This window comes from Nipponia nippon, unplaced genomic scaffold (assembly GCF_047370975.1).
Source record: "Nipponia nippon isolate SJK-2023a ecotype South Korea unplaced genomic scaffold, ASM4737097v1 scaffold_8, whole genome shotgun sequence".
Classification (NCBI taxonomy): Eukaryota; Metazoa; Chordata; class Aves; order Pelecaniformes; family Threskiornithidae; genus Nipponia; species Nipponia nippon.
In genome coordinates, this window is record NW_028262402.1 from 2,198,323 (window position 1) to 2,225,247 (window position 26,925).

At 45.2% G+C, this 26,925-nt stretch overlaps 1 protein-coding gene across 1 annotated transcript in view; it reads right to left on the reverse strand.

The window, feature by feature from the left end:
• Positions 1 to 7,415: 7,415 nt before the first annotated feature.
• The window catches only part of SVEP1 (sushi, von Willebrand factor type A, EGF and pentraxin domain containing 1), a 135,643-nt gene continuing 116,133 nt past the window's right edge, over positions 7,416 to 26,925 (reverse strand). Inside the window, exons 45-50 of the mRNA XM_087742677.1 lie at positions 25,439 to 25,615; positions 24,378 to 24,548; positions 19,150 to 19,245; positions 15,394 to 15,489; positions 12,456 to 12,549; positions 7,416 to 9,974 (exon numbers count right to left, since the gene is read on the reverse strand). Of these exons, the coding sequence (XP_087598803.1) occupies positions 9,944 to 9,974; positions 12,456 to 12,549; positions 15,394 to 15,489; positions 19,150 to 19,245; positions 24,378 to 24,548; positions 25,439 to 25,615 (665 nt within the window). The 3' untranslated portion in view covers positions 7,416 to 9,943. The remainder of the gene's footprint in view (positions 9,975 to 12,455; positions 12,550 to 15,393; positions 15,490 to 19,149; positions 19,246 to 24,377; positions 24,549 to 25,438; positions 25,616 to 26,925) is intronic.

Here is a 26,925-nt window from a genome sequence, read left to right on the forward strand (position 1 = left end):
CAGACAAGCCTGAACATCGAGAAATAAACTTCTGACGCAGCTGGCTTCCTTTGAGTTTTTTTTTTTCGTTCCTCTATTCTAATAGGTGTCTTCTTCAGCAGCAGATACGCAGTTGCAGTACTGCCCATCTGGTTGCATCAGTCTCGCAAACTGATCTGGTGGGCAGTGCTGCTGGTGCAGTGACTAATGAGCAGGAGGGAACCCGAAATCCTGACACTTCCTAGAAACTTTGCGAAGACCAAGCAGCCGAGAGCTGCCCCAGTCTGCAGAGCTGTGCCAGGGGAGGCTCCGCATGCACTTGCTTTTAAAAAGGGAATGGTAAGCCTGAAAGCCCAAACCCACTGCATCCCAAGACTCAGGTGTTTTCACCCATCGCAGATCTTTTTTATTTCTCACTGCTTTCAGTTATTTGCTGGTTTTATGGTCCTGGTGATCCCCTATGTGATCAGACATGGGGCCCTCCCAGGGTTTCTTGCGTACTCCCCGGCCTGCCTTTGAGGCAGAGGGTACCCTGGTAGTGGTGACATGTGGGACTTTTCTCCTGCATCCTCAGACACCCCACCACACCTCTGAGAGCCCCAGCAGCCATTGAGTGCAAGCTCTGCTTGGCAGTCATGGGCTGGCAGCAGCACAGCCTGGGAGACGAGCTGGAAAGTGCCAGCTCCAGCCCAGACTGTATCATCTTTCCATCTCCAGAGCACGGCTGGGCAGATTACTCAGTGCCTGTGCTTTAGTTTCCCCATCTCTGTAGATGACATCAGTACCTGCAAGCCTTGCTATGGAAATTAATTACACGTGGCTGTGGTCTGCAAACAGGCCAAGCTCAATCCCATCTGCAGAGGATCTGTCTGGTAACGCTTGGGGCAGCAGCCTGGCACCACAGCGAGCAACATCCACGCGTACTGTTGGCAGCAGAAGAGTGTCAAGCCAACCCAGCTGCAGCAACGCATCGGTGCAGGCAGCAACAGAGAGCGGCAGTAGTATATGTCCCATCTACCCGCCACATCTGGGCAGGGGTGGCAGAGGAGCCGGAGCTGCTGGCACCCCTACACTGGCCCGGCAGCCAGTCTCCTCTGAGTGCGGCGGGACTGAGCTGTTCTGTAGTCCCAGCGTGGGGCAACAGGATGCCATGCAGGATGTGGCATTGCTCTTGGAGGCCAGCCCTGGGTTTTGACATGACAGCCACGTGCTAGTTCGAGAGGTAAGGGCCAGCGCAGCTCCCTGTCAGTCTGCAGAGGGACAGCAGCTTTGCTGCCCAGGGGAGGCTGTTGACTTTCCCCACCAGACCCATCAGGTTGTCTGCTCGGAGTCCCTCTTGCCCCGCTTCCCACTGGGTGCGTGCCTGCAGGCTGCGTGGCACTCACTTTTGGCCCAAAACCACCTCTCCGGGAGGCTGATTGCATGTGAGCACTATGGAGATATGCACCCTGTATACAGGTCCTCTGTGGCAGCCGAGACAACGCACTGGGGATTCCTTCTCTGCGTGGCTGCCGTGCAGAGCAGTGCTGCCCCTGGAAGGCGTCTTACCATGGGGCAGAGCAGGGCAAGGCTGCAGGGCACCGGCTGCCGTGGGTCCCACTCAGTGCTTCGCAGCCCTGAAGATGCCTGCCTGCCTCACCGTGCCTGCACGGGCAGGGCACAACTAAACCTCCCACCAACAGGCTTTCACTGTTTTTAAATTAGGACAAGTCACCACTTTAACCACGGGCCGCTGGTCTGGATCGTCCCCTGCAGCCCATGCTCTATCCATGCCTTGGGACAGAGCAGGGAGACGTGGAGGCAGCACAAGCGCAGGCTTCATGTGATGGGGAATATCAGCCATGAAGACTTTCTCATAGCAGAGATTTTCTCAATGAAGTGATGCCCAAGTCCGATGGAAATTTTTGGGGTGTTGGACAATGTGGAAAATCCAGTTGTGCTCTTTGTTGTCCTTTGACAGGTATTCACCCCGGCTGTTATTTCCTGCTCTAGCCCACTGATGCCTCAGATGATAGATCCTGATCCACAGTTTGATTTGAATTTCATTAAACTCCACAGAAGGGCCTTCGCCCAACTCTGAACACTGGTCGCCAGGGACATCTGCAGCTGCTTTTGGGTCCAAAGACACCCATCAGTGATGAGAACAGGGCCGAGGGAGACGGCGCGCCCGACCACGGCTCAAATGTGACAGGGTCCTGAGCCTTTTTGGGTCAGACTGGGAGCCTGAGTCTGGCACCAGTGAAGGAGACCTCTTGTGCAAGCCTGCACCTTCACTCTTGCTGCTCAGCATTTATCTCTATTGCTCCGAGGCCCAATTAAGGATTTTCTTGGAAATGTAGGTGGAGGGACATGGCTCCTTCTTCTAGTCCTCCGTGCTTAAGTGTTTGATGGTTTTCAAAGTGCCGGTGTCAGTGTAGCCTGAGTCACGCATCCTCAGGTGGACTGTCTGCATTCTTCATGACTTTTGCACCTTTTCATGAATACCCTGAAAGACTCAAAAAAACCCAGCAGCTTCTTGAAAGCAGAAACATAAGAAACCTGTTGGAGTGAGCTCTCTGGACTGTATACCGTGTTTATCATGCTGTATCATGTCTAGTTTTACTGTAACTGAACTGATGAAGTCTAGGATTTTCTCAGAGGGAGCCCAGCTCACAGGCATCCCAAAAAGTGCATATGCTTTTTGGTGCTCTGCTTATCTTCAGTCCTGTTTTTTTTATACATCCCCAGAGCAACACTCAGCGACTCCTCTCTGAAGCATCCTCAGACGTAGTATTTGTACACAGCAGCCACTTGTGTCTGGCTTACATAGTCCTGCCAGGGATGAAATCAGGAGCACCCCATACTTTCAGAACATTTAGGTTGCAAAATCACACTCTGAGGAAGAGGCAAATGCTAGAGCCAAGGCTCCCAGCAGGAGCCGGCTTTCCCAGTTGTGCTGTGCAGTGCACTCCTTGGTGGTGTGACCAGGGTCTCATCTCCCCACCTGGCTGTATTTATCTTCCCTTATTTATCTGCCATTTCACAGCCCCACGCCTCCAGCCCTTGAGACATTCCTCCTCCTTCCATGTGGACACCAGCTGCCAGAAGCCACTTGCTTCATATGCCAGCACATGCAGGAATGGCACCAACATTATCTCACTGGTGCCGGCCAGAAAGAAATCATAGCCTTGCTGGCACCAGAACAGAGATGAACGAAAAATCACACAGGCTCTGTTGCTGCATCACCGCTGTGCTGTGGGCTGGTCTTTATTTTGCTCTCCTCTCTCATGCCTAGGACTCTGCCACTGTTGCTGCTTCCCAAGCAGAAAACCCACAGCCGGTGTGGGTGGGAATAGCCAGGACACCAGCATGCCTTCATACCTCCCTCCCTCCCCAGGGGCACATTCGTTTTGGTTTTTCTCAGGAAGCACTGACTTGTCATTTCTAACTTAAATTTCACGTCATTTCCCCTTAATACGGTTATCCTTCCTTTATGTAATTTATTCCCACAGGTGCTTACAGTACCTCCCTGCTTATTAGCAGCAGGATTAAGTAATGAGCTGTTTGTCCCTTACCCCAGATCATTAACCAAGCTATTTAATAAAATCAAACCAGACATCTGGCCTAGTGATACCTGACTGGGCAGCCACCTTTTTTATCAGCCTTCTGCATTCAGCTGACAGCAAATATCCAGTGCCAGGCACTTAGCAGCCATCTCACCAGTGTCTGCAGGGCAGACACTGTTTTTCATATTTATTATAATCCCCTAATGACCAAGGCTGCAGTCCAGAAAAATGCTTAAGCTTGTTTTTAACTGCATAGGTGCAGCTAAGTACGCTTAATGGTTGTATGACATGACCATATACTTAAGTGCTTTCTGAACTGCAGCTTTATTGAGGTTTCCATTCTTGTCATACCACACAGCCTCCCATTTTGCCATTCCTTTTTTCCAGTATGGAAAAAGGGCATTTGCAGTGTGCTCCCCTTACCAGAATTCCCCAAATGCCCCATGCTGGGTGAGACAGATCTGGAGATATGCCCAGGCTCTCCCCGGGCAGAGCTGCAAGGTTTGACACCCTCAGTAACAACCGCAGGCAGTTTTGCCCCTACCGCGCTTCCAGGGGGTGGGAGACAGCCCGTCCTGGTGCCTGGCGTTAATGCCCGGCTGCACCCCTCTTCTCCCGGGGCGGATAGGCAGTGGCACAGCCAGGACAAGGTGCTGCTGCGAGGTTTTGGTTTTTGCAGAAGGTACTGCGAAGCTGCCCTTTGCTTGGGGAATCGGCTGCTTCCCCAGCTCAGCGGGGGATGGCTGTGCAGCCTGGCTTTGGTGCTCTGTGTGGCTTGGAGGATCCCAGTTGACATTACAGCCCTGCAGAAACAGCCAAGAGCAGTAATTCCCTTTATAATTCCCTTGGCACTGAGTAATATTTGGGACCTGCCTACTGTGCATGCACAAGGCAGACGGGGTCTCTGCACATCGCTGGACTCCTGTGCCCACTTGCACCAGCCCAGGTCCCTGCTCCTTGCCCCATCTATCAAGCAGCGACCCTGCGCTCAAAGCTGCACAAGCACAGATGCACAAATCCGCTCTGAGCCACACCAGTGGAGTGGGTGTCAGGGAAAAGGGAGATCCCAGGCTGCTGCGGAGCAGGGTAAGAAGGGAGCAGCATCTTCTCCCCACCTATTGCAAGCCGATCTGGATTCGCCTCTGCTCCATGCTTTAGATGTCTGCCTGGCAAATGCAAGGGCCGGTCTCCACCCCAAGCAGCCGCCAGCGTAGCCTCTATCTGTAAAACGAGAAGCACAGCCAGGGACCGCAAGAGGAAGGGTCGGCAAGGCAAGGCAAGGCAGCAGCAGCTGGAGGAGTGCTCGGATCCACAGGGCTGCCGCTGCGTGTTGCAGAGGCTGCCAGCCCTGCCTGCACCCGCAGTTGCACAGCTTTCACCCTTCCCACTGCGCCTCTCCCCCAGCCAGTGTGGCTGCTGGTTTCATGTTCAATGAATCCCAGTCACTTCTGAGTGAGCTGTAAAAACCATGATGCTCCTCTTCCAAGCAAGTACTACAGCCAGGATATTGAAAACAAAGCAAAATAAACCGTCAGTGCTGAGGAAGCAGCTAGCAGGGGAAAGGAGGGGAAGGCATGACTAAGAGCCGACAGGGAAAGCCCTGGATTTGTTTGCAGGGCATGGTTGAGCAGGGAGTGTCGACTGCAGTGATTGTTCTTTGCCACCTCATTGCATAAGGACAGCCTGATTTCCTGAGGCTGCTGAGATAAAGCACAGCAAAATCGTCATCGAGGAGAGTGCTGGGCGGAGGTGCAGGATCGGTCCTCACCATGTTCCTGGCCTGCTAGATGGTGCAGGCCAGGAGCATTGCAGCGCCAGTCTGTCCCTCCCCAGCAGCCTCCTCTTCTGGCCTTTGCCATGCATCCAGGCCCTGGCTGCAGTCAGAACTGGTGCTGCTCTGAGCTGGCTGACATTGTCATAGCCTCGAAGCTTCAGGAGATAAAGAGGGGACTCAAGTTTCCACGATGATCTGCTCAGCAGCTGTTGCTTGCAAATGACAATCTGAAGGAAGATTTACATTCAGCAAAGAGACAAGACTGGGACGATTAAGGTTAGTGATGGTCCACTGGGCTAGCAATGAGGTGTATGGATGACATCTGCAGAAGGGCTACCATTAATAATGACGGTAATCATGCTTAAATCTCATCTGTCTGCTTTCACCTGAAGCACCTTGGTGGAGAAGGAAGGGCTCATCTGGCCTGTAAAATGGGAAGACTTGAAGTGACTTTCTTGTGGTGACACAGCCTGCCACTGGCTGGGAGAAACTCGGTGTCCTACACACTAGGCCATGCATGGTGCTTCTTGTAGCAGAAGGTGGTCACACTGGTCCATCCACATGAGCGACAACGTCAGGCAGCATGGACCAGCCTGCACCAAAGAACCACGTCAATCAGCTTGTGAAGAGCATCAGCTTTTATAGTGCTCCGAGCTCAGCCGGGAGAGGTGGCAAGCATGCAGACCTCGATATTGGCAGGCACTAGCAACACGTCAGCCTAGAAGGCAAGGGTAATGGAAACGCAGCCCTGGTCCTGGGAGAGGAGCTCGTCGTAAATGGGACGGGTACATGAAGCAGTGCTCTGCTTCATGTGCACAAGTGGAAATAGCCTTAGAGAAAGAGATCAATAATGGTGTTGCATATTCCACCTGGTCTGCCTCTGGGTACTGCAATGCCTCTCTCTCACTGCTGGAAATGCGTGGTCAGGGTACGTTCTCCCAGAGAAGCATCTGCAGTGCGGTAAAAGCAGCAGGCATCCTTTCCGCAGTGAGGATCCAAACTGCTCTAAGACAACTCTGAGATGCACAAACTGTTCCTGTGCTGCAATGCAAAAGAGATCACTGCTCAACCTGTCCTCAAGGTGAAAAGGTAGCTCCTCATAGTAACAACCGCTGGCACACGAACCCTGTCCAGTGCCCCCGAGATCAGAGCCGACGCTCATACCGCTCCCACTGTGCTTCCAAGAGCAGAGAGACATCGGTGCCAGCAGACTCCCTTCAGCATTTTAGTGTGTTCAGTTTTCATAGCAAAGAGGACAGGGCCAGGGAAAGAGCCCCATTCTTACCACACTTCCTTTTAAATAAGGCAGTGCTCTGTATTTATATGGCATGCACAAGATCTGAGCCCACGTGCAAAGGCAGCCCAGCTGTTCCCACTCAGGATTATCACCAGTATTTGGAGGATTGTAAACTGGAGATGTAAATTTACATCTTTTCTATCAGATGTACATCAAATTTCAGGGCTTCATTAACAGCACTGCCTGTAACGCCACGCCACCTTTTGGGCTGGTGGCTTCGGGGGAGGCTTTGAAACACTGACCACCTTTTGCACTTCAAAGTCTCCACTTACACCTATGCATCAGAACACTGAAAGGCTTACTAACGTTACCTTCAAAAACCCCACACCCTAAATCGTTTGACTGCTATGTCATACATGCTCCTTGTTTGGAGGAGTGGTGTTTGAGTTACAAAGTTTTCTTTTTGCTATAGTACCTTTCTTGCCTCAGCTCTCTTTGAATATGGGTGTCTCCATAGCTTTGAATATGCCAGTACTGGTGCAGAATAAAACAAGCTGTATCTCCATCTGGCGTAACTAGTGAGGGAAGCAGGTTTTAACGCATCTGTTTATGCCAGGGGTAAATTTGGCTCTTACAGGTTTTAAAATATGCTCTAGCAGCAGAAACGATTTGAAAAATTAGGTGCTAACTGCATTTTTATCCGAAGATCAAACCTGGACTAATCCAGCAGATCCTTTTAAGATTACCGGCAATTATTTTGTCTTTTCCCTTGTGTGGAGTTCCATTTCCCTAATAATCGGGCTTTGCCAGCAGGTCCTAAAGGGTAGGTCGATATTTTTGTTGCAAGGCATTAAGAAAATAGTGCAATGTTACCTCTATATGGGTACTAAACAGGGTGCAACTTTATTTACAGTGTAAAGTGCATCACACAGAAGTCGTTTAAAACACACAACAAGCAGTGACATAAATGACAACACAGTACTGGGTAGGGAGGGGAAAGTGTTCCAGCAAGTATCAAAACATCATCAACAGCACTAATATAACAGCCTCTAGTTTCAGCTACTCTGTCCTACCACCACATTTCCTTACGAAACGTGTTGACTGGGTTGATCCCGGGACTCCACGTACTTGTCACTAGTGGGAAGCTGGAGTGCTAAAAGCCATCCCGCAGCTCTGAAGTCTCCAACAATGTCCTGCCAGCTCTAAGCACTGTCCTCACCACTGCTGTTCTGCTCTGGAGATCACCAGGGCAGAGTCAGGGCATACACCAGAGAAGCACGCTGGAAAAGGGACCAAAACATGAGAGTGACATAAATAAAGATCTGCTTTTCCCACCCATGCACTCTTTCCCTTGAGAAGTCCTGTGTTGCCCACTGCAGCTTCCATTCACATGCTGTTAAGGCAGCAAGGAGGTCAAGGAACAAAGTGCCTACACACGGTGGTGACTATGGTTTGAAATGCAGACGTTATTCACTGAACACTAACTTCCGTCAAAGCTGTAAACATCAATGGCTGTGGAGCTGGGAGACAGAAGATTGTTGCTATGTGCTAGCAGAGTCCATTAGAAAAAGAAGGTTGTGGGAGCTGAAACGACAAGTCTTCAGCTGGTTGCAGCTCCCACTGGGAAGGAATCTACATTCACATTAATCTGATCCCCTAATGACTCCTATTCTTTACCTGTTTTTCTTTTAATTGGCTGAAAGCTCTTATTGGGTCACAACTTCACTTGTTTCTTTCTTCTCCATTTCCGGTCTTGGGCTAACAGCCATCAGTTATGTGTCAGTATTTACTAGTGCCCTATTACTGTAACTGTGAGCTCATTTTGGTGTCATATCACTTTCCTGGGTCCAAGTTCATGCATTCATAAAAGGTAAATCTATAAAGGAGGGAGGGGTGGGGCAGGTTGTGCACACTCTTAATCCAGAGGGTAGCTAAGCAGGAATGCTACAGAAGGTAAAATTTATTTCTCCTTTGTCTTTCCCAGTGCTGACTGCAAGTCACAATTTTCTGTTATTACTGGGGAAAAAAGGAGCTTCTGATCAATGACTCTCAGGTTCTTCACTCTAACGTCTTCTTTCATAAACCAGACTTTTTGCTAAATGACAATAGTTACAAAACATTTGACCTCAAAAAATGCATGTGATTTCCATCTTGTAATTCCACCACCCTGCTTAACCATAAGTACATCTTAGCATCTCAGTTCATTAGAGCATGACTTAACAATGGCATTCAGGTGTGTGTTATCCTCAGACGCAATGGGATCAACAGTGTGAGAAAGAGAAATCTGACAGCAGGTGTGCTCTCATTCTCACTCAGCTGAGCATTTCTGCCTGTGTGCGTACTCAAGAGAGGCCTGTTCTAGTTCTCTGAGGGTTCTGCATAACATAGGTACAACCTTTCTGTAAGCAAATAGCAAAGTTTCACCTGTAAACATAACTGGTGCCTTCTCCCTCCATGCTAGGGGCAGGCAAACTTTGGGATCCCACCCCCACGTTTCAAAAACATTCACCTAGCAGACAGCTGCTTGACATGTATTTCGTAATTTACACAGGAAAGGGATGGTGGTAACAGGCAAGTGGTGAGTCCCATGGCAAGCGGGAAGTACAAGTTTCAGTGGTCCTCCTGCTTCCCACTGCTGGATCCTGGATTATCCAGCTTTAGAGCTACACCCGAACTGCTCCTAAGCCAAAAAGCCTCAAAGGCTCTTGCCGGCTAGACTTGGTCCGTCCTTCTCTGAATGACATGATGTTCTCTCATATCTTTTACATTTTTGACTATTTTACCAATAAATCTCAGGTAAAATTCATGCCCATGCCTTCCATTAAGTCACTCTCCAATGATGTTAATGTCACATAATATAGATTACAGAATCTGTGGTTACAACATGGACTTTATCACATGTACTTCTAATTTACATCAACATGAGTTCAGAAACAGGCCCAATGTAAAGTTTAGTGGCTGAGTTAGCCTTGCGTAACTATTCTTTACTGTTGAGTTGCTGGACAGCAGTATGCTTTGGCAGATGGTAAGCAGAATTGCCACATTCTGTTTAATCACGGTTGACAGTATAGTATGGTTTAATTAGCTTACTGTATGTAAGAAATGGGAGGGACTTCACTGTCCACAACCACTTTCTCAGTGGACAGTAAGAATCTTTACATTTGTATGTGTATGTGTGTATGGTGTGTTTGTAGCAGCATATATTTGATAATACTTTTGTAAATGAAAAATACAGAGGATTTCTTTAAAAATTGAAAGGTATAGTAAAAATGTATCACAAAATAAAACACAAAATAAGGGAGCTGGGGGGGAAGGGAAGCAATGGATTTGATTTACGATGCATTAGATTCCAAGCCCTGGTGCCTAGGCTGAAGAAAGATGTCTGAATGTAGAACTGCTGCTTTGATGTTAAAAGGGATAGAATCCAGCCTTCCGTTTCCTGCATCAAAAAAACCAAACAAAATAAAATCAGTGCTGTACTGAACATACCAAACAAGATCAAGAGTGAGGCACAAGATGATGGTGTCTGAAAGTATACCAGGGATTAGAGTGCCACAGCTCAAGATGGCATATTGAGAGGGGAAGAGGGTGGGCGTGGGGAATAGAGATATCTGGCATTTAATGTAAGTCATGAATCAACATAGAGTGGTTTGGAGCTAATCTTGTCCTGGATGCTGATAAAAGCTTGTGGCTCTTTCAGCTTCCCCTTATAAATCACACCTAGTTAACCTGCAACAGCGGATCTTTGCTATCATGGCATTTACTCCTGTTCTGCCTGTATTGGTTTTGAGTACTCAGAACAGTATCCTACCCCGTAAGGAGCCACCAGTGGCTGAGGCCAAAGCTTAACAAAATACAGAACGGATCTCAGTGCTTGTTTCTCTCCCCTCCCCTCCACCCCCCCAAGTTCTGAGTCGAAACTTCCTCTCAAACAGCCCTTGAAGGGACGATGAGCTTCTAGACTGGCAGGCCTGTCGGGCTAATGATCTGCCTTTTCTCAGATGTCACAATGCTGCACAGAGCTGTGGACTTGCGAAAAAAAAAAACCCAAACCCAAGAAGAGTCCAATTTGGTAATAGCCTGGAACTTTGCTTTGCCTCAGAGATTCTGGGGTTGTTTAGTCTGGAGAAGAGGAGGCTGAGGGGAGACCTTATCGCTCTCTACAACTACCTGAAAGGAGGCTGTAGCGAGGTGGGGGTCGGTCTCTTCTCCCTAGTAACAAGCGATAGGACAGGAGAAAATGGCCTCAAACTGCGCCAGGGGAAGTTTAGGTTGGATATTAGGAAAAACTTCTTCACCGAAAGGGCAGTCAGGCACTGGAACAGGCTGCCCAGGGAAGCGGTTAAGTCTCCATCCCTGGAGGTATTTAAAAGATGGGTAGAGGTGGTGCTCGAGGACATGGTTTAGTGGTGGACTTGGCAGTGATAGGTTAACAGTTGGACTCGATGATCTTAAGGGTCTTTTCCAACCTCAACGATTCTATGATTCTATGATAAACCCCATAGTTTTTGACTGCTAAATCCACTGGATTTGGGCTTCTCTGCTTCATGTCCTACATGGAAATACTATCAGACTTTAGATGTGTAGCTTTCAGTCTAAAGCTGGACACTGTTTGTTGGCAGAACATCTATGTTGCTTCACTTAGGCATATATAATCACAGCTGATGAAAACTATTCATTTTGGACAATGTAATTTCTCAAACAAACATCTTTTCTGTAGCTTTAAGATAAACAGTATATCAGAGAGACAGGGAGGAATGTCTGTCACTACCTGTCCGGAAAGAAAAATAGAAAAAATGTACAATGTCACAGGCTTTGTCCGTATCCCACAGAAAAATACTAATATTCAGCTGTTATTTATTTAGCTCTCCAGGATAATGATCAATGTGTTCAGTAGGAGCCTGCATGAGTTGAGGTATAAATCTTTGCTAGCATGTCTTTCATGGCCCTCATTAATATTCCATGCAGGAAGCAGGAGAACTCATGCTGCATGTTTTGTTATTATGTCTGTTTCCTGACCATAACAACAGCATTACCATTCCACCTGCCTTCCCTCTTCAGGGTTGTAAATGGCTCTTAATGGCAGCATGAAATAAAACAGCTTTCCAAAGAAAAACTGAGTCCTATTCAGACTGCCCTCGAAGCCAAACACCCAAACTTCACAAGTTAACTTAAAAAAACTTTTACAGTTTTTTAAGCTTTTTTCTAAGTTACAATTAAGACTTGTAAATGCTGCCTCACATGGTGACAGGGCTCACTGATTTGAAAACCTAGTCCGCTATTGGCCCTATTAGATGTGAATGAGCAAACCAAAACACGAGCACTGGTAAAACTCTCTAAAAGAGAGCACACATGAACCAGATCTAAGCCCAGTCCTTGAGGCTCTTGATACAGAGACTGCACTGCCAGGTGATTTGAACCAGGACTTGACTCAGGGGCACTGTGTTGTACTCTTTAAATGCTTACACCACTCAACACTAGGTCTAAGAAGAGCTATTATTTATAACATTTGTAACATGACCCTAGTCTTGAACCTGGACCCAGCTGAGGTATATACAGTTCAAAATGAATACCTGTACACATTAGGCCACCCAAATTTCCTGAAGAACATTCTGTATTACATCGCAACAAACATTTCCATTTACACCATTAAAAATAAGGCTAAACCTTGTAGGTTTGCCTGTCTGCTTACATGTAAATGTACCATCTCCTGAGTTATCTAGAAGTTTGGCAATCATTTTGCAGAGTACTCCCTAAGGCCTTTCCAGATGGCCCATAAATCATGAGCCATCCAATGACCACTGATTTATAGGATCTAGAGATGCTCAAGATGTGCAAAATTAATTGTACATTCTTCAGAGTTAGAGTTCAGTAGGGTGTGATTCAGCCTAGCTACAGGACAGCGCTCAGCAACACTTACCTAGAGCAGTCATGTCCAGTCCACGATGAGGGACAATAGCACCGATTCGGTCGTATGCACTTCCCACCATTTAAGCAAGGCAACTGGCAAACAGCTGCATACAAATACACACACACAGAATTGCATTAATGAGCACACCCACAACAAGCTGATTAAGCAACAGGGCACTGAAAATCCAGCCTGCATTATTCTGTTAAGAACAGACTACTCTCGAAATTACAACATTAAACATCATCTGTGAGTCTGTTGTAAAAGATGGTTTGCTCTGGAAAGGGCAGCCTTAGAAGCACATCTCTGCTGAATGTGATTTGACCCTCTCTGCTACTTTTGCTGTCTGCTGCAGTGCATGAGCTGCATGAAACAGCCAGTGTATTATTTTACGTTGCCTTAAAAATTCTGTTCTTTTTGCCTCAAGTTGAGGCAAAAAAAGGAATGCAAGTGGAAGCAGGACGAGGAACTAGAAGGGAAGAGTCGGAAGATCAACAGAAGAATAGGCCTTATTTCTAGGAAGAAAACATGGGTGCTTATTTGAAAGGAATGTGACGGCTAAAGAGTAGCCAGGACAAGCAGACACCAGACACGGTAAAAAAGTATAGAAAGAGGCAGCATAAACAGAGAAAGTTAAAGGTCAGAAAGCCATATACAGATGAACAGCAGGCAAGGAGTAAAACTTCACACAAGGGCACCTGTATAGAGACAAGGAAAGAAGGCAGAGAATGACAGTAAGTTCCTGAAAGACACTGGATAGCCATAAGAGGTGTGACTAGGTGGTACAGGGCATTTGAATTAGAGAACAAACACTAGCCTGCCTGGTAGGGTTGTGCTGGGCCAGCTGTGAAATGGCTGCACCTGCTTTGGCATGACGGCCTAACCCAAGAATATCAAGAAACCAGACAAAAGTCAAAGCTTCAAGTCTTCCTATCAATTTTGAGACTGGAAGATAAAGCACCACACAATTTACAAAACACATTTAGAGACTCACTTAATGGGGTCCTTCAAACACAGACAAACACGCAGGAAAGCTGAAAGATGTGAAGTCTTTTAAGCAGATAATGCCATAACTAGAGGACAGAGCTAAAGATACCAGTGAGGACAAATGCTGGGTAATATTTTTGCAAGGAATATGCGTCAGGAAACACTGATTAAAATGGAATTACAGGAAATGGAAATGAGTAATCACAGGAATGCGAAAGGAGATAGAAATACACCCCTCTGATTCCTCTGGGCCAAACACGAACAAACAATGGCAGGAGGTTATTGAGATGGACCATCCCTGTGCAATTAAGCACACCAAGTTTGTCATGTTGAAAATTACTTCTGATTCTGCAATGAAGCATAGGAGTGAAACATCTTTAGCTCTCACTTTATGCACATAATTATTCCTGTGAGACCAGCAGTTAATCCAAATAGTTCTCATTTCACTTTGCTCTGTCATGGCAAAAGGTCAAGACCAGTAAGTAAAATGAGAAGCCGTTTAGTAACTTCATAAGCAGTGGTTATGAGCTTTTATGAATGGGCTTTGGCACAGATGCAGTTGCTCACTAGAATTTTTTCTTTAGCTACCAAAAGGCAAGTCAGCCTGAACAGAGTTGAGTCGCTGGCCCAAAAGTGAAAAAGCCATCTATCCTCCTCAACCACCTATGCTGTTATAGCTGCAAAGTTTGTGAAATATGACAGGAAATGATCCATTATGTGCTAGGCAATTGTCCCTTCAAAAGACAGTAGTTCTGAGTTAAAATGTTCACTCTGGAACTTCAATTTGCTGAAGGATGGTTGGGTTTGCAGTGTATCACACAGCTTATCCCCCAGACTCACTATTCTTATCAGCTGAACAAATAATATGAACATTCATTAACAAAAGCACGAATTCCTCCTCCAGTTCACCCTATCAGCCACTCTGAAGTCTTGCAGGAAGGTAAAACTGGGCTTTCATGCTAAGGCCCTGTTAACAATAGTTTAAGGTGCAGCTGGACAATAAAAATACAGTGAACAAACTGTAAAATAATTTTAAAAAATAGTTAACATTTATTAGTGATGGAGATTTAATAATAATTGAAAGACATTTCAATGATTACTCAATTGCTATGAGTTTTATTGGCTAATTCCACAGGCACAAGCCTTTCAAAAACTGACATTTGTCTAGTCTTGATGTGGAACCATATATCCCAAACTTGGGTTCAGATATTATCCCTAATTGCAAATCAGCCACATCTGACACAAGCTGACTTGCCAGGACACAGGTCTGGAGCCTAGAATCACTCCTCTCACTACCCCTCACTATTTTGGTGTGCTACATGCCCTTCAGCCTTGGTTAGGTACAAGTAAGAGTTCTATTAAAATGCAGCGCGTGTTAAATTTGTTCAGAGAACTTAGATGATACCTAATGTAAGGTACTCATGTACCATGTACGGTGTAAGGTACCATGTACCCATTAAACTCAACAATCCTTAAAATAATCCTTGCTTTGCTCTGCCCTCTTGCCTATCTCAGAACTTGGGCAGTAAGTGGGAATCCCCCAAACCAGACAGCTATGTGGTGAAAAACCTCCATAGTACCTGCAGCCTGTTTGTGAGTTTAATGGTGACCTGCATGTGCTGAAGATCAAAATGAAATTCTAACTCTTCTTGGAATGGACAGACTAGTTTTATTCTTCTGTTTGGAAATCCTCTCTCCTCTGCACTGCTTTTTGCAGAGAGCACGCTTGTGAATGCTGTCTATCCTTTCTAGGAGCAAACATTTCTGAGGATTTTAAAGACTCATCAGGGACTACTGTGATAGTTTGCAGCTGAGGACAGCAAATCCTCCAGAAATATTATTGCAGGCCCGGGGTTTCCTGTGAGCAGCTTAGTAGTTCTACAGAGTCCTTAGTGAACTGTGCTAGGTATGGATACTAGAGTCGCAAAAAGTGAGAAAAAAATGCAGGTGAAAGGAGTTTTACCCATATGGCAGCGTGATCCAGTCCATCCAGGAGGGCAGTCACAGTGGTAAGGGGCCACACAGCGACCTCCATTGAGACACGGCAGAATGCATATGGCTAAGGAGAGGAGAAGAGAACCAGTGAAAAGAATTATCTCACATGAAAGCAAAGAATAAAGCATGCAAGAAAAGAACTTATGTTTAATTAGAAACTCTACTACCCCTTGAAGTGTTTGCATGCAGTATCAGCAGAGTTGAGTAGGATCTACCCACAAGGCATGAGCAGCAAATATGACTGGCATGGCAGCCAGAAATGAGAAGGAATGATGACAAACAAATGGACAGACTGGAGCAATTGCTAGAGTCCTTCAGAGGCCTGTAGGCTCTGTGGTCACTGGAAATAAGCAGGGCTGTTTGCTTGTTTCTCAATATCCACAGACATTGCCCACTTCTGTGACGGTTGGTAACAAAATCAGTTCATGCTTTAATTACAAACAACTTGGGTTGTTTGTGGTTTCTCTGGGGTCCCACATGTAACATCCAAACGAAGATAATCTACGCACTGTCCATAGAAAAACACTTGATCCGGGCCAGTGAAAACATGCTGAGACAGGTGACGCTACAAGGCCTCCATGGAAAGACAGCTTTAATACAAAGCATTTTGGGTGCAACAGGCTGACTGTGGCTGGAAGCTTTGGGGAAGAAAAAAAGGAGATACCAACCAGCTGATGGCCTCTGGACTGAGCACCAATCAAGCTATACCGCTCCTGTGAGCAGATCTGCAAAACTGTCCCATGTGCACACTGTTCATGACTTAAGTACCTTCACAAAACTACCATCTGCACTACCCTAACTGAATGAAGTACTTGTGTGAACATGCTCTAATCAGAGCAAGAGTTGAGCTGAGTCTCAAATTTGGACCCTTGAGTGGCACTTCCAGTGGAGTTTTATACTGGGAGGGTGGATGGGGGCTGCAGAGGACTGATGCAGAGCTTCTTCCACTGCACAGCAGAGGTCAAGCTGAGCAGATGCAGTCAGCCTGGATAAGAAAAGAATGGTGAACTTCCACAGAGCTCACAGCATGAACCCATATCACCAAGAATTACTTTTCTGTATCATTAAAATAGTAGTGCTCTGCATGTTTTTTAGAGTGGTCAAGCGTCTCTCAGGAAGATGAATCTATCTTGTTATCTGTGAAATGTGCTGTGAACTACAAGGTGACTGCATCCTGTCAAGAGCTCTGTGGCCTCACCTGTGGCCTGATCCTGACAGATCAGTGCTCAATTCTAGCACTCAAAAATCCCTTTGACTTCCAGAACAAGTCCTCAACTCCAAAGACTAAATCTATCTTTTCTGTTCACTGGTGCACCTTGCTTGACAAGCAATGCTGCAAAATTGAGGTGGCACTAACCAATTGTGGGAATCTTTTTCCCCTCTCCTCACTATCTATGCCGAAGTAAAAAAAAAAAAAAAAAAAAAAAGAGAGCGAGCTAGTGCCTGTATCTGCATGAAGTGTGATCTGGCTGGTCAGCTGCCTGTTCATTTTCCTCATACAGGAAAACAGGGTCTGAATTGGGATGACAAATCAAAATGACTGGGGGCATACAATTTGTCCTCTGGTCCTGAAGAATGCATTAAATATCATTACTAATGATAAGGTAAGGAAATAAATTCTGGCAGGCCAAACCCAATTCTGCCAGACACAGGGCTCAGTTCTCTTCTGCTGAAACTGAAAAACACAGGACTGAGTTTGCGTTTTACTGACAGACATAGGGACAGCAAAAGAGGAGCTGTGTGAATGCACCATACAGCTGGAGTTTCTGTAAATGCAGAAGGACAAAACTTGCTGAACCTCTTCTTATTTTGTATCTACAGCTAATTTGTGCCATGTGAAACTGACACCACCACAGAGAAGACTTGAAAGCTGCAGAGGTAGATTCAGATGACCATTTTAAGATGTGATACATCTACCTAGCAAAATGCTTGAACCACATTCCTCTCCATGAACTACAGGAGGAGGAGCCACATCTTTTTGTAGGTCTCCATGTATACTCAGAGCCAGGCACAGTGACACCACCTCAGCTGCAGATGTTCTTGGACATGCTAAAGCTTTACATCAAGGGCCATACTGAGTATTAAATACAGTAAGGGTACTTTCTTTTTCTACCCACATAGACCCATGCCTAACTATGTGTACAATAATAAGGCTTCTTGTACAGCAGCTACACCAGTATGAAAAGGTTAGCCCTCCCAAATCCCTTGTGCTAAGATCATCATGAAGAAAACGGGAAACGGCACAAACTGGCATCCCCAATCCCCTCATCCCAGGGAATCTCTGACAGACCCAAGGGTCAGATTCGGCTCTTTTCAACCGGAACAGATCCAGTTCTCTAACTATTCAGACATCCAGGCCAGGAAAAGCCAGCCCAGAATTTGTGGGGTACAGGTACACAGGTCAGGAAGGACAGCACGGAAAAGGAGACACAATTATATTATTTGAACATAGAATCATAGAATTGTTTAGGTTGGAAAAGACCCTTAAGATCACTGAGTCCAACCGTTAACCTGGCACTGCCAAGTCCACCACTAAACCATGTCCCTAAGCACCACATCTGCACCTCTTTTAAATACCTCCAGGCATGGGCACTCAACCACTTCCCTGGGCAGCCTGTTCCAGTGCCTGACTGCCCTTTCGGTGAAGAAGTTTTTCCAAGTGTCCAATCTAAACCTCCGCTGGCGCAGCTTGAGGCCATTTCCTCTCGTTATATCACTTGTTACTAGGGAGAAGAGACCGACCCCCACCTCGCTACAGCCTCCTTTCAGGTAGTTGTAGAGAGAGATAAGGTCTCCCCTCAGCCTCCTCTTCTCCAGGCTAAACAACCCCAGTTCCCTCAGCTGCTCCTCATAAGACTTGTGGTCTAGACCCTTCACCAACTTCATTGCCCTTCTCTGGACACACTCCAGCACCTCAGAGTCCTTCTTGGAGTGAGGGGCCCAAAACTGAACACAGTACTTGAGGTGCGGCCTCACCAATGCCAAGTACAGGGGGACCATCACTTCCCTAGTCCTGCTGGCCACACTATTTCTGATACAAGCCAGGATGCCATTGGCCTTCTTGGCCACCTGGGCACACTGCTGGCTCATGTTCAGGTGGCTGTCAACCAACACTCCCGGGTCCTTTTCCGCCAGGCAGCTCTCCATCCACTCCTCCCCAAGCCTGTAGCGTTGCATAGGGTTGTTGTGACCCAAGTGCAGGACCTGGCACTTGGCCTTGTTGAACCTCATACAGTTGGCCCCAGCCCATCGATCCAGCCTGTCCAGGTCCCTCTGTAGGGCCTTCCTACCCTCCAGCAGATCAGGTTTGTAATCACAGACTGATAAAAAAGTAAGCTAAGAAACAAATGCAGCCACCAGCAGAACACTCATGTCTTCTGTTCTAACCCCTGTTCTTTCCCCAAAACTATCATGTATTGCTATTAGAAACAGATTTTGGAGAACTGAAGCTGGCTGTTCTTCAATCATAGTGAAAGAGCACCCACAAACAAAATTGCATCGAAGTTCTTGTTTTGGTTTGGAGATGTCAGAGGATGGGCATTTGTCTAGAAACAAGCAATCAGTTGGTCCCGTCTGTTCTCTCTAACTTGTCAAGCAGAATAAAGTAATGATTTTTATGGTTTTGGCTCTTATGCCTTTAATTTTCCCAGCCGGTTCACTGCAGTAAATTCACTTGTCTTACCTACAACATCCTTAGAATTACACTTAGGAATGATATACATACGCTCTTCACAGAGACGACCCATCCAGCCATCTGGACATGAGCAGGCATTTGGTCGCTCACAGACGCCACCATTCTGACACGGGAATCGACAGACAGCTGAAAACAATACAATTTCATGACAAACTCAAGATGGTTAATTAGAAGCTTAGTAATTCAGCATCTTGCACAGATCTTTGCATCTGTAAAGTTTAGAGTAGAACAAACAAATGTAGTGAAGTTCAGAAACATAACTTGGCTTTGATTTCAAGGGCTACATTGTTTTCTGGCTCTGTGTGTCTGACTAGGTACTGTGAACAAGAGTGTGGAAACTGTCAAGACAATCAAAAATTGCCCATGGCAAGATTGAAAACTTAGAAGGTTTTAGTGTAGTTGGGTAAATAATTTGGGCAAGGTTTTAAGGCTGACACTAGGCTTTATTTGATTTTCCCCACTCATTTTTGTAAAACAACAAAAAAACACCCTACTCCAAACAAAAAGCATTACCTTTTCTTTTTTCTCCACTAAATTAACTCTAAAATAAAAGCAAGCTTTCTTCTAACCTTGGTATGAAACACCAAGATAATGCCATCTGGCATAATATAGAGTTTGTTGAAAGTAAGACTAAACACTGTGGTAAAACAAGCAATTTTTATTGCACTATCATCCAGTATAATGAGAAGCAACCAACAAAGGTGCAGCAGTGGCACAGTGAAGTGTTTACCTGTGGAACCCAAAGTGTGATTATAAACCTCACTTAGCATTCATCCTGACTGCTGCTCCTTGGCTCGCACACCTGTTAATAAGCACCTGATCATAAAAATGAGGAATTTGAAGTGGACTCTATCATGCTAGCCCAATATTTTGCCTGGAATAGACAGGCTTTGGACTTCATCATCCTTTCTATGACATTGCATTGTATCTTGGCTAATACATCCATGGAAACCAGGACTACTTTATGAAATCAGGTGGCAAGCTAAGTACAAACATGTTAAGACTTAAAGATCATTGGAGGAAGTACAATCCTTGTCATGTTGGTGTACATACTACACACAGAAGATCAAAAATTGTGGCTTCGAGACGATACTACAGAACAAATAAGTAATCAGACTAACTTCTAATTAGTGGTAGTTATGAACACAGAGTAACCTCAGGAAACTCAGTCTGAACTCTTAATTGCATCCTATCTTTAATTAGTTACTAGGTGAGCAAAATATGAGTTTAGGCTTTGAGTGTTTCAGATCTTGTTCAATGTTAGTATTAAATACAAACAGTGGTTTAGAACACTGAAACCCTGTTCAGACCTGAGCTCCACATTGGAAAGAATGCAAATCTTCCCCTGATAGAGCTGAACTTGAGTCACTCTTGCAGCTAAGCCATGCCAAGCTGCAAGCTACAGCTTGGAGTCTGTTGAAATGAGGCCAAAGCTTTTGCCATTTTATTTTTCAGTCTCAAGAGCCTTCCCAGCAAATGTCAGCTGATAATGAGAATGGGGAGAGACCTTAGGCCCTGACAGGTTCATAGAAGTTGCAATATTTTAACAGGTATTTTAAACTATTTTTGTTGTAAAGATATCTATGACTATGCAGACAGCTTGTCTCTAGGTGTTGGCTAAAGCACAATAATGTGCCAACCAGATTTCCTTTGTGCAATGAAAAATTATGAAAGTTGAATCAAAAACCATTTAAAGCTTTGTGTGATCCACACCACTTAAACGATACCCCATTAATGTATAATGGGATGGGAGGTAAAAAGTTTGTGTATAAATGATATCCCACGTTAAATTCAAAGCCTATGAAAAATCGTCTCTGAAATGTATTTTCTCTCTCCCTGTCAATGAAGAAGATGCAGATATTTAATGAGTTACAGAAAAACGCTTTGGATGGCAACTCCATCCCGCTCAGCAATCCAGGATCTCAGGCAGAGATAGGCTTTTCCTGGACTTATGCCCAGGCCTTGGCTGTGAAACTGAATGAGTAAGACAGTATCATCCCTAGGTGTGCACTTGTTACACACCAATTTAGGCAGGCAGAGACTCTGTGTCTGTAGCTGTGGGGATTATTCTTCACTCGACAGACAAGACTAGAGGAAGGCTTGGGATGGGAAGTTAAGCTGGGATCACATTCTCTTTTTTTGCTACTGTAAAAGCAAGCAGGGCAAATGCAGTCCTGATGTGCTGGGGAGAGAATGGGAACCATTAACTGTGACTTCAGTTAGTGGTAACAGATCTCACATCCACAGGATCAGTCTTAATCTTTGAGATCACCTTGTAAAACCATCCCTGAAAGTTATCTCCACAGGACACAAAAGCATTTATATTGCTCCAAGACAAATATGGGTAAGAAGGGGAAAAATAAATTCTGGTATCTGCTCTCAGCTTTGCCAAAAAGCTTTCCTGTGATTGCAAGTGAGTAATTTCCTCCATGCCTCAGCTGCCCTCTCATAATGCTTGTTTGCTGATGGGGTATGAACTTTTTGGTCAGTAGCTCCACACTGACCGCTCCCAGTCAGCAATATGTGGGCAGAGGGCAAATAGACAACACAGATTTTAGAGTATTTCGGAGAGAAAAAATTGGAGTCAGACAAGCTATGTGCATCTGTGCAGCCTGCTCAGTCCTGCAGGTGTTTACAATCAGCAGATCCAGGCTAATACTTCTCACCCCTGAAACTCAGATCAGAATCTGGCCTGCAACCTCTAACCAGCAGTGATTCAGGCAAGTGCAGCTGTGGTGAGAGCTCTTCCAAAGAAGCTAACGAAGTCTGCTTTTTAATTATAATATTTATGTTAACTAACCTGTTCAACTGGACCAGAATGTTTCAAGCAGGCTCAGGACACATTAATAATCAACTCACAGAGCCAAAACCAAGAAATGCAGCATGAGTCATTACAAGGAGTGCTTTCATGTTGCTTCTGATGTAGACCACAAAGGCTTGGCTCCTGTAGGCCTTTTGTTAGGCAAATCCCTCAAATGAATTATAAAGCAGTTTTAAAAGATTATTTTGACATGTGTCATGAAAACACAGGTCGGTCCTCTCAAACATCTTTGGTCCTTTTTAGTTCCCCTTTTAGGTGAAAAGAGGGGGGACTATTGTTATTCCTCTCCCTTAATATACCAAAAGGCAGGTTATTCTGCTTTGTTTTCCTGCACTACTCCCTGATCATCTGTCCACCTCATCGCTTAGTTTTTTGAAATAATTTTCCCTAACGCTTATTCTTCTGAACAGACCCAGTAGACACCATGGTGCTCCAAACAGGACACATGTTTGACAGTGCTTTGCAGATCAGCCCTTCCGGGCTGCTAGAAGCAGTGGCAAGAACCTCTCTTAGCAAAAAACTACAGCCCTTGACATACAGTTCTGTGTAACTAGTAAATAAATAAGAATGAAAAATAAAGCTGGTGATATTAAAGGGGCAGTTGAAGAATCCGAAGTGTTACAACCTGAAGAGATAATATCCAAATAATTTTGCTAATGAATTCTAGCTTAGGTAGAGTAGTTATTATGCAGAGATCCCTTGAATTCTGTAGCCACCACAGTTTAGAAAGAAATGACAAGATACTTGGCAAACTTTTCAGAGAGGGCTCGGTGCTTTGGGAGCGTGAATTTCTAACACAACTTTTGGATAACTCTTGACATCTGAAGTAACTCAGGTGCTTTTACTGTAAATCTTCTCACTTGGCTACTCGACAGGCAATTCTTCATGGCAATGGCAAGCCATGGTCACATAACCAGGAGAAACCTGTTTTTCAGGAGCAGCTTCTCTATTCCTGAAATGTTCAGGAGCTACAAGCCCACTTCTTTGGCTCTGGGTCTCTTCAAGATGATCTACTGATACGTGATTTTTAGGCAAGGCAATTATAACTATCAGATACAGAATTTTAACAGAGTACCTGCTTTCATAGAGTAGGGCAACTTAGCTTGCCTAGGTCTTAACATTCATAATATTTTGCTGTCAAAATTCATAAAAAAAAAACTGATGAGGGTACCCTGATTAGTCAGGCTTAGCACAGTATAGAATCCTCCATTTCCAAAGGGCTTCTGACCTAAACAGAAAATCACCAAGGAGGGAGAAAGTATTGTTGCTTCTATTTTCGACACAGGGACCTGAGACTTCCAGGAGGAGAGGGAGACCTGACAACATTGAGGATGGCTCCAATGTTCCCAGATGAGCATTCTGGCACCTTTCCTCTTCTGTGGGAGTTCTTGAACTTAGGGAATGGGGCTGCTTGTGACTGGCCACTGATGTGCCCTAAGGATTTTTGCTTTTAATACTCACATTTCTAAACAAAATACCTGAGGTTCTGTTTCTAGTATGGTTGCTGTTACTCCATCGGAGATGACTTCAGGGTGCAGCTAACTCACTGCTTTATAGCTACCTGGCAGCAGAAGGCTAGTCAAGCTTCTGATACGGAAATGGCAGATGGCAAGGTCTCTTCCATCAAAGCCCTGTGACCCTGGCACCCTTTTGCTATGCCTCATCCTTGGTTTTAAGTTATTGTTTGAAGGTGCTTGTATCTGTTTTTAACTGTTTAGTTTATTATCTCTTCTATGTTTTGTGTTGGTTTCCCCCATTTTCTGTTAAAAGCTTTTTATTTATTTGAATCATGTGTGGAAGAGTAAATTCTGTAATTTAAACATGTGAAGTTTTAGCTCAACAAACCAAAAAGTGACATTTTCCTGCTGGTATGCCAAGGGTGGAAAGGCTAGACTTTGTCTTTGGTATTTTGTTAAAACCATGAATTTTCTGTAGTACTTAGTGTGTATTATTTAGTGAGCTGTATCAACCTATTCTTAAGTATTTTATTGCAAAACAATTTTCAGCAGCTTCCAAGCCCTAGGCACAGTGAGAAACTAAGCACCCATTGGATCTCTTTCTTACTTTCATTTTCTGCAGTGCTTGATCTTTCACTGTGAAAACTGACAGGCAGTGCTTATCTGAAACAGCTCAGCACGTCAGAAAGATGACTGGTTCTGTCTCTTTCTCACAAAAGATGTGAGGAGAGAGGATCTTAGGTGTGGGATACAACTTTGTAGCAAAAGAACCTGTAAGATTAGCAAGGACTAAAGAGAAAAATTGTGGACACCCTCTCTTTCATTTGGAAATAAAGCAACACCCTGCACTTAAATGCCCTGGGTGAAACCATGACTGCACTGAAACTAGCAAAAATTTCACTTTTGTTTTTATTGCAGCTAGGATGACACTTCCATGCTTATGGCAAGTTAAGATATGCTTCTGTTCATAAAAGACTTACCTTTGCAGGTAGGTGGTGTTGTCCATGTTCCATTTTCTAAGCAAATGCTCCGCAGGGGCCCCTCCAGCATGTACCCACTGTAGCATGAATAGGTGATCATGTCTCCATACTGATAGAAGCTACCACGAATCAGAGCATTCTCCATGTGAGCTGGGGGGCCGCAAGATATCTCTAAACAAAAGAAATCACCCAGAGGCTGGTGAGCTGCAATGCCTACATGATAGTTTCTAACCCTGGGCACAGCGCTTGGCACAAAGGACCTGGGAGGTGCCAGAGAGACACCTCTGATGGGAAATCAGTAAGTAGGACTTCTTCATGGTGCAGACACTCACAGGGAGAACCTGTACGTACACCCAGTGAGCAGGGAGATGACCAGGAACAGCAGTTTTAGGTAATGGAATGACGGCTACATCCACCATACAGACCAGAAACTTTCAGATGGTCCCAGGATATACATGAGACTGGGTTTGTAGAGTGAGGTGATGTCATTGTCTGAACTAAGCAATATTGCTTGAAAGAAGCCAAAAAGCTTTAAGACACGCCCGCAAAAGGACACTATCCCTTCTGTCAGTGTCAATAAATACAATAAAACGCAGCACCTCTCCCTACAACCCTTGTCTCATCACCCATAATCTCACAGGAATCATTCTCAGGATATTTAGGGTATTCAACAACCAATCCCAGCTCCAGGGCTTGCAAAAGGTAAATTGAGAAGAAAATCACAGTAGGGCCTAGTAGACAGTAGGACGAATGCTCTTGGGGCATCAACCCACATAGAGATATTCTGGATCCTTTTAAAGAAACAACTCTGTTAGAAAGAAAGAAGAAATAGTTCTTCTGTAGAGATGCTTAGGTCATCTTTATGTGCCTGGATCTCTTGGAGCAACCCACCTCTCCAAATGAAAATAGTAGATGAAAGCTCTCTTCTTCCAGAATAACTGCATCTAGGTGAAGACCTCTGCTGACACATCTGTGCTGTCATGCTTCTATGTGATACAGCTGTGGTCACCAGCCCTCTGGAAAGTACCAAGCCCTTGTGGAACTGTATCTCATGTACTTACTTTCACACTTAGCTGTTGCTGGAGTCCAGGTCTCATCAGCATTACAGGTGATCACAGACTGCCCTTTCAGCTGGTAGCCTTCCCTGCACCTGATGGATACGTTCTGACCAACATAAAAATCCACCTCGGAGAGAAGGGCATTCTCTGGGATTATGAAAGGCACAGGACAAGGGTTTGCTGTTCAAAGAAAGGGTGTGAGGGAAAAGGAGAAGGGAGGAAAAAGGGATGGAAGGAAGGAATAGAATACTTTAGAATAGTTTCTGCAAATTTCAAAATCAAATCGTATGAAAAGCAATAGAAATGGATGCTGCACACAAGTCCAATTTGTAATTTAATGTAAAGTTATGAGATTTGGGTCATAAAATAGTAATAAAAGTTTGATGCTCTGCTGTCACATGGCTTGCTACCATACTCTACTGATGCCAGCAGAAGACGTACTAAGGATTTAAGTGGGGAATATCCTGCTTGTTACTATCAAACTATTCTCTCCTGTCCTTCCTGTTTACCATAACCTTACTATAAAAAAGAGCCAGACCTATCCTACTTCTTGTTCTGAGGGGCTGGACCAATAAAGAGCAGCAAAAATCCAGGTGTTTGAGCAGAGACTTACAATAACATTCATTAGAATTTAGAATTTCTCTGATAAAAGCTGGGATAAAGTTAATTTTCTTCTTAGTAGCTGGTATAGTGCTGTGTTTTGGGTTTAGGATGAGAATAACATTGATATACACTGATGTTTTGGTTCTTGCTAAGTAGCGCTAAGCTGTTGCTAAACAGTTGCTAAGCAGTGCTCACACTGGTCGAGGACTTTTCAGCTTCCCATGCTCTGCCAGGTGCACGGGGGCTGGGAGGGGGCACAGCCGGGGGGCTGACCCAGGCTGGCCAAAGGGTTACTCCATACCATATGACATCATGCTCAGTATATAAGCTGGGAGAAGAAGAAGGAAGGGGGGGATGTTCTGCGTGATGGCATTTGTCTTCCCAAGTAACCGTTATGTGTGGTGGAGCCCTGCTTTCCTGAGGATGGCTGAACACCTGCCTGCCCATGGGAAGCAGTGAATGAATTCCTTGCTTTGCTTTCTTTGTATGTGCAGCTTTGCTTTACCTATTTAACTGTTCTATTTTATTTTACTTCAATTATTAAACTGTTCTTATCTCAACCCACGAGTTTTCTCCCTTTTACCCTTCTGATTCTCTCCCTCATCCCACAAGTGGCGAGGAGTGAGTGAGCAGCTGTGTGGTGCTTAGTTGCTAGCTGGGGTTAAACCACAACACACAGAATTACAGAACAATTTATCCAGCCATTAAGTCCAATCTCCTTCTGAAAGCAGGACCAACCAGGTCAGAGGTTGCTGTGGGACTTGACCAGCTGAAATCTGAGTATCTCCAAGGATGGAGATTTCATGTCCTGTCTGGCTCCCTGTTCCTGTGTTTGACTGCTATGATGGTGAAAAGTTTCTTCAAATAGTTGGAATTTCTTTTGTTGC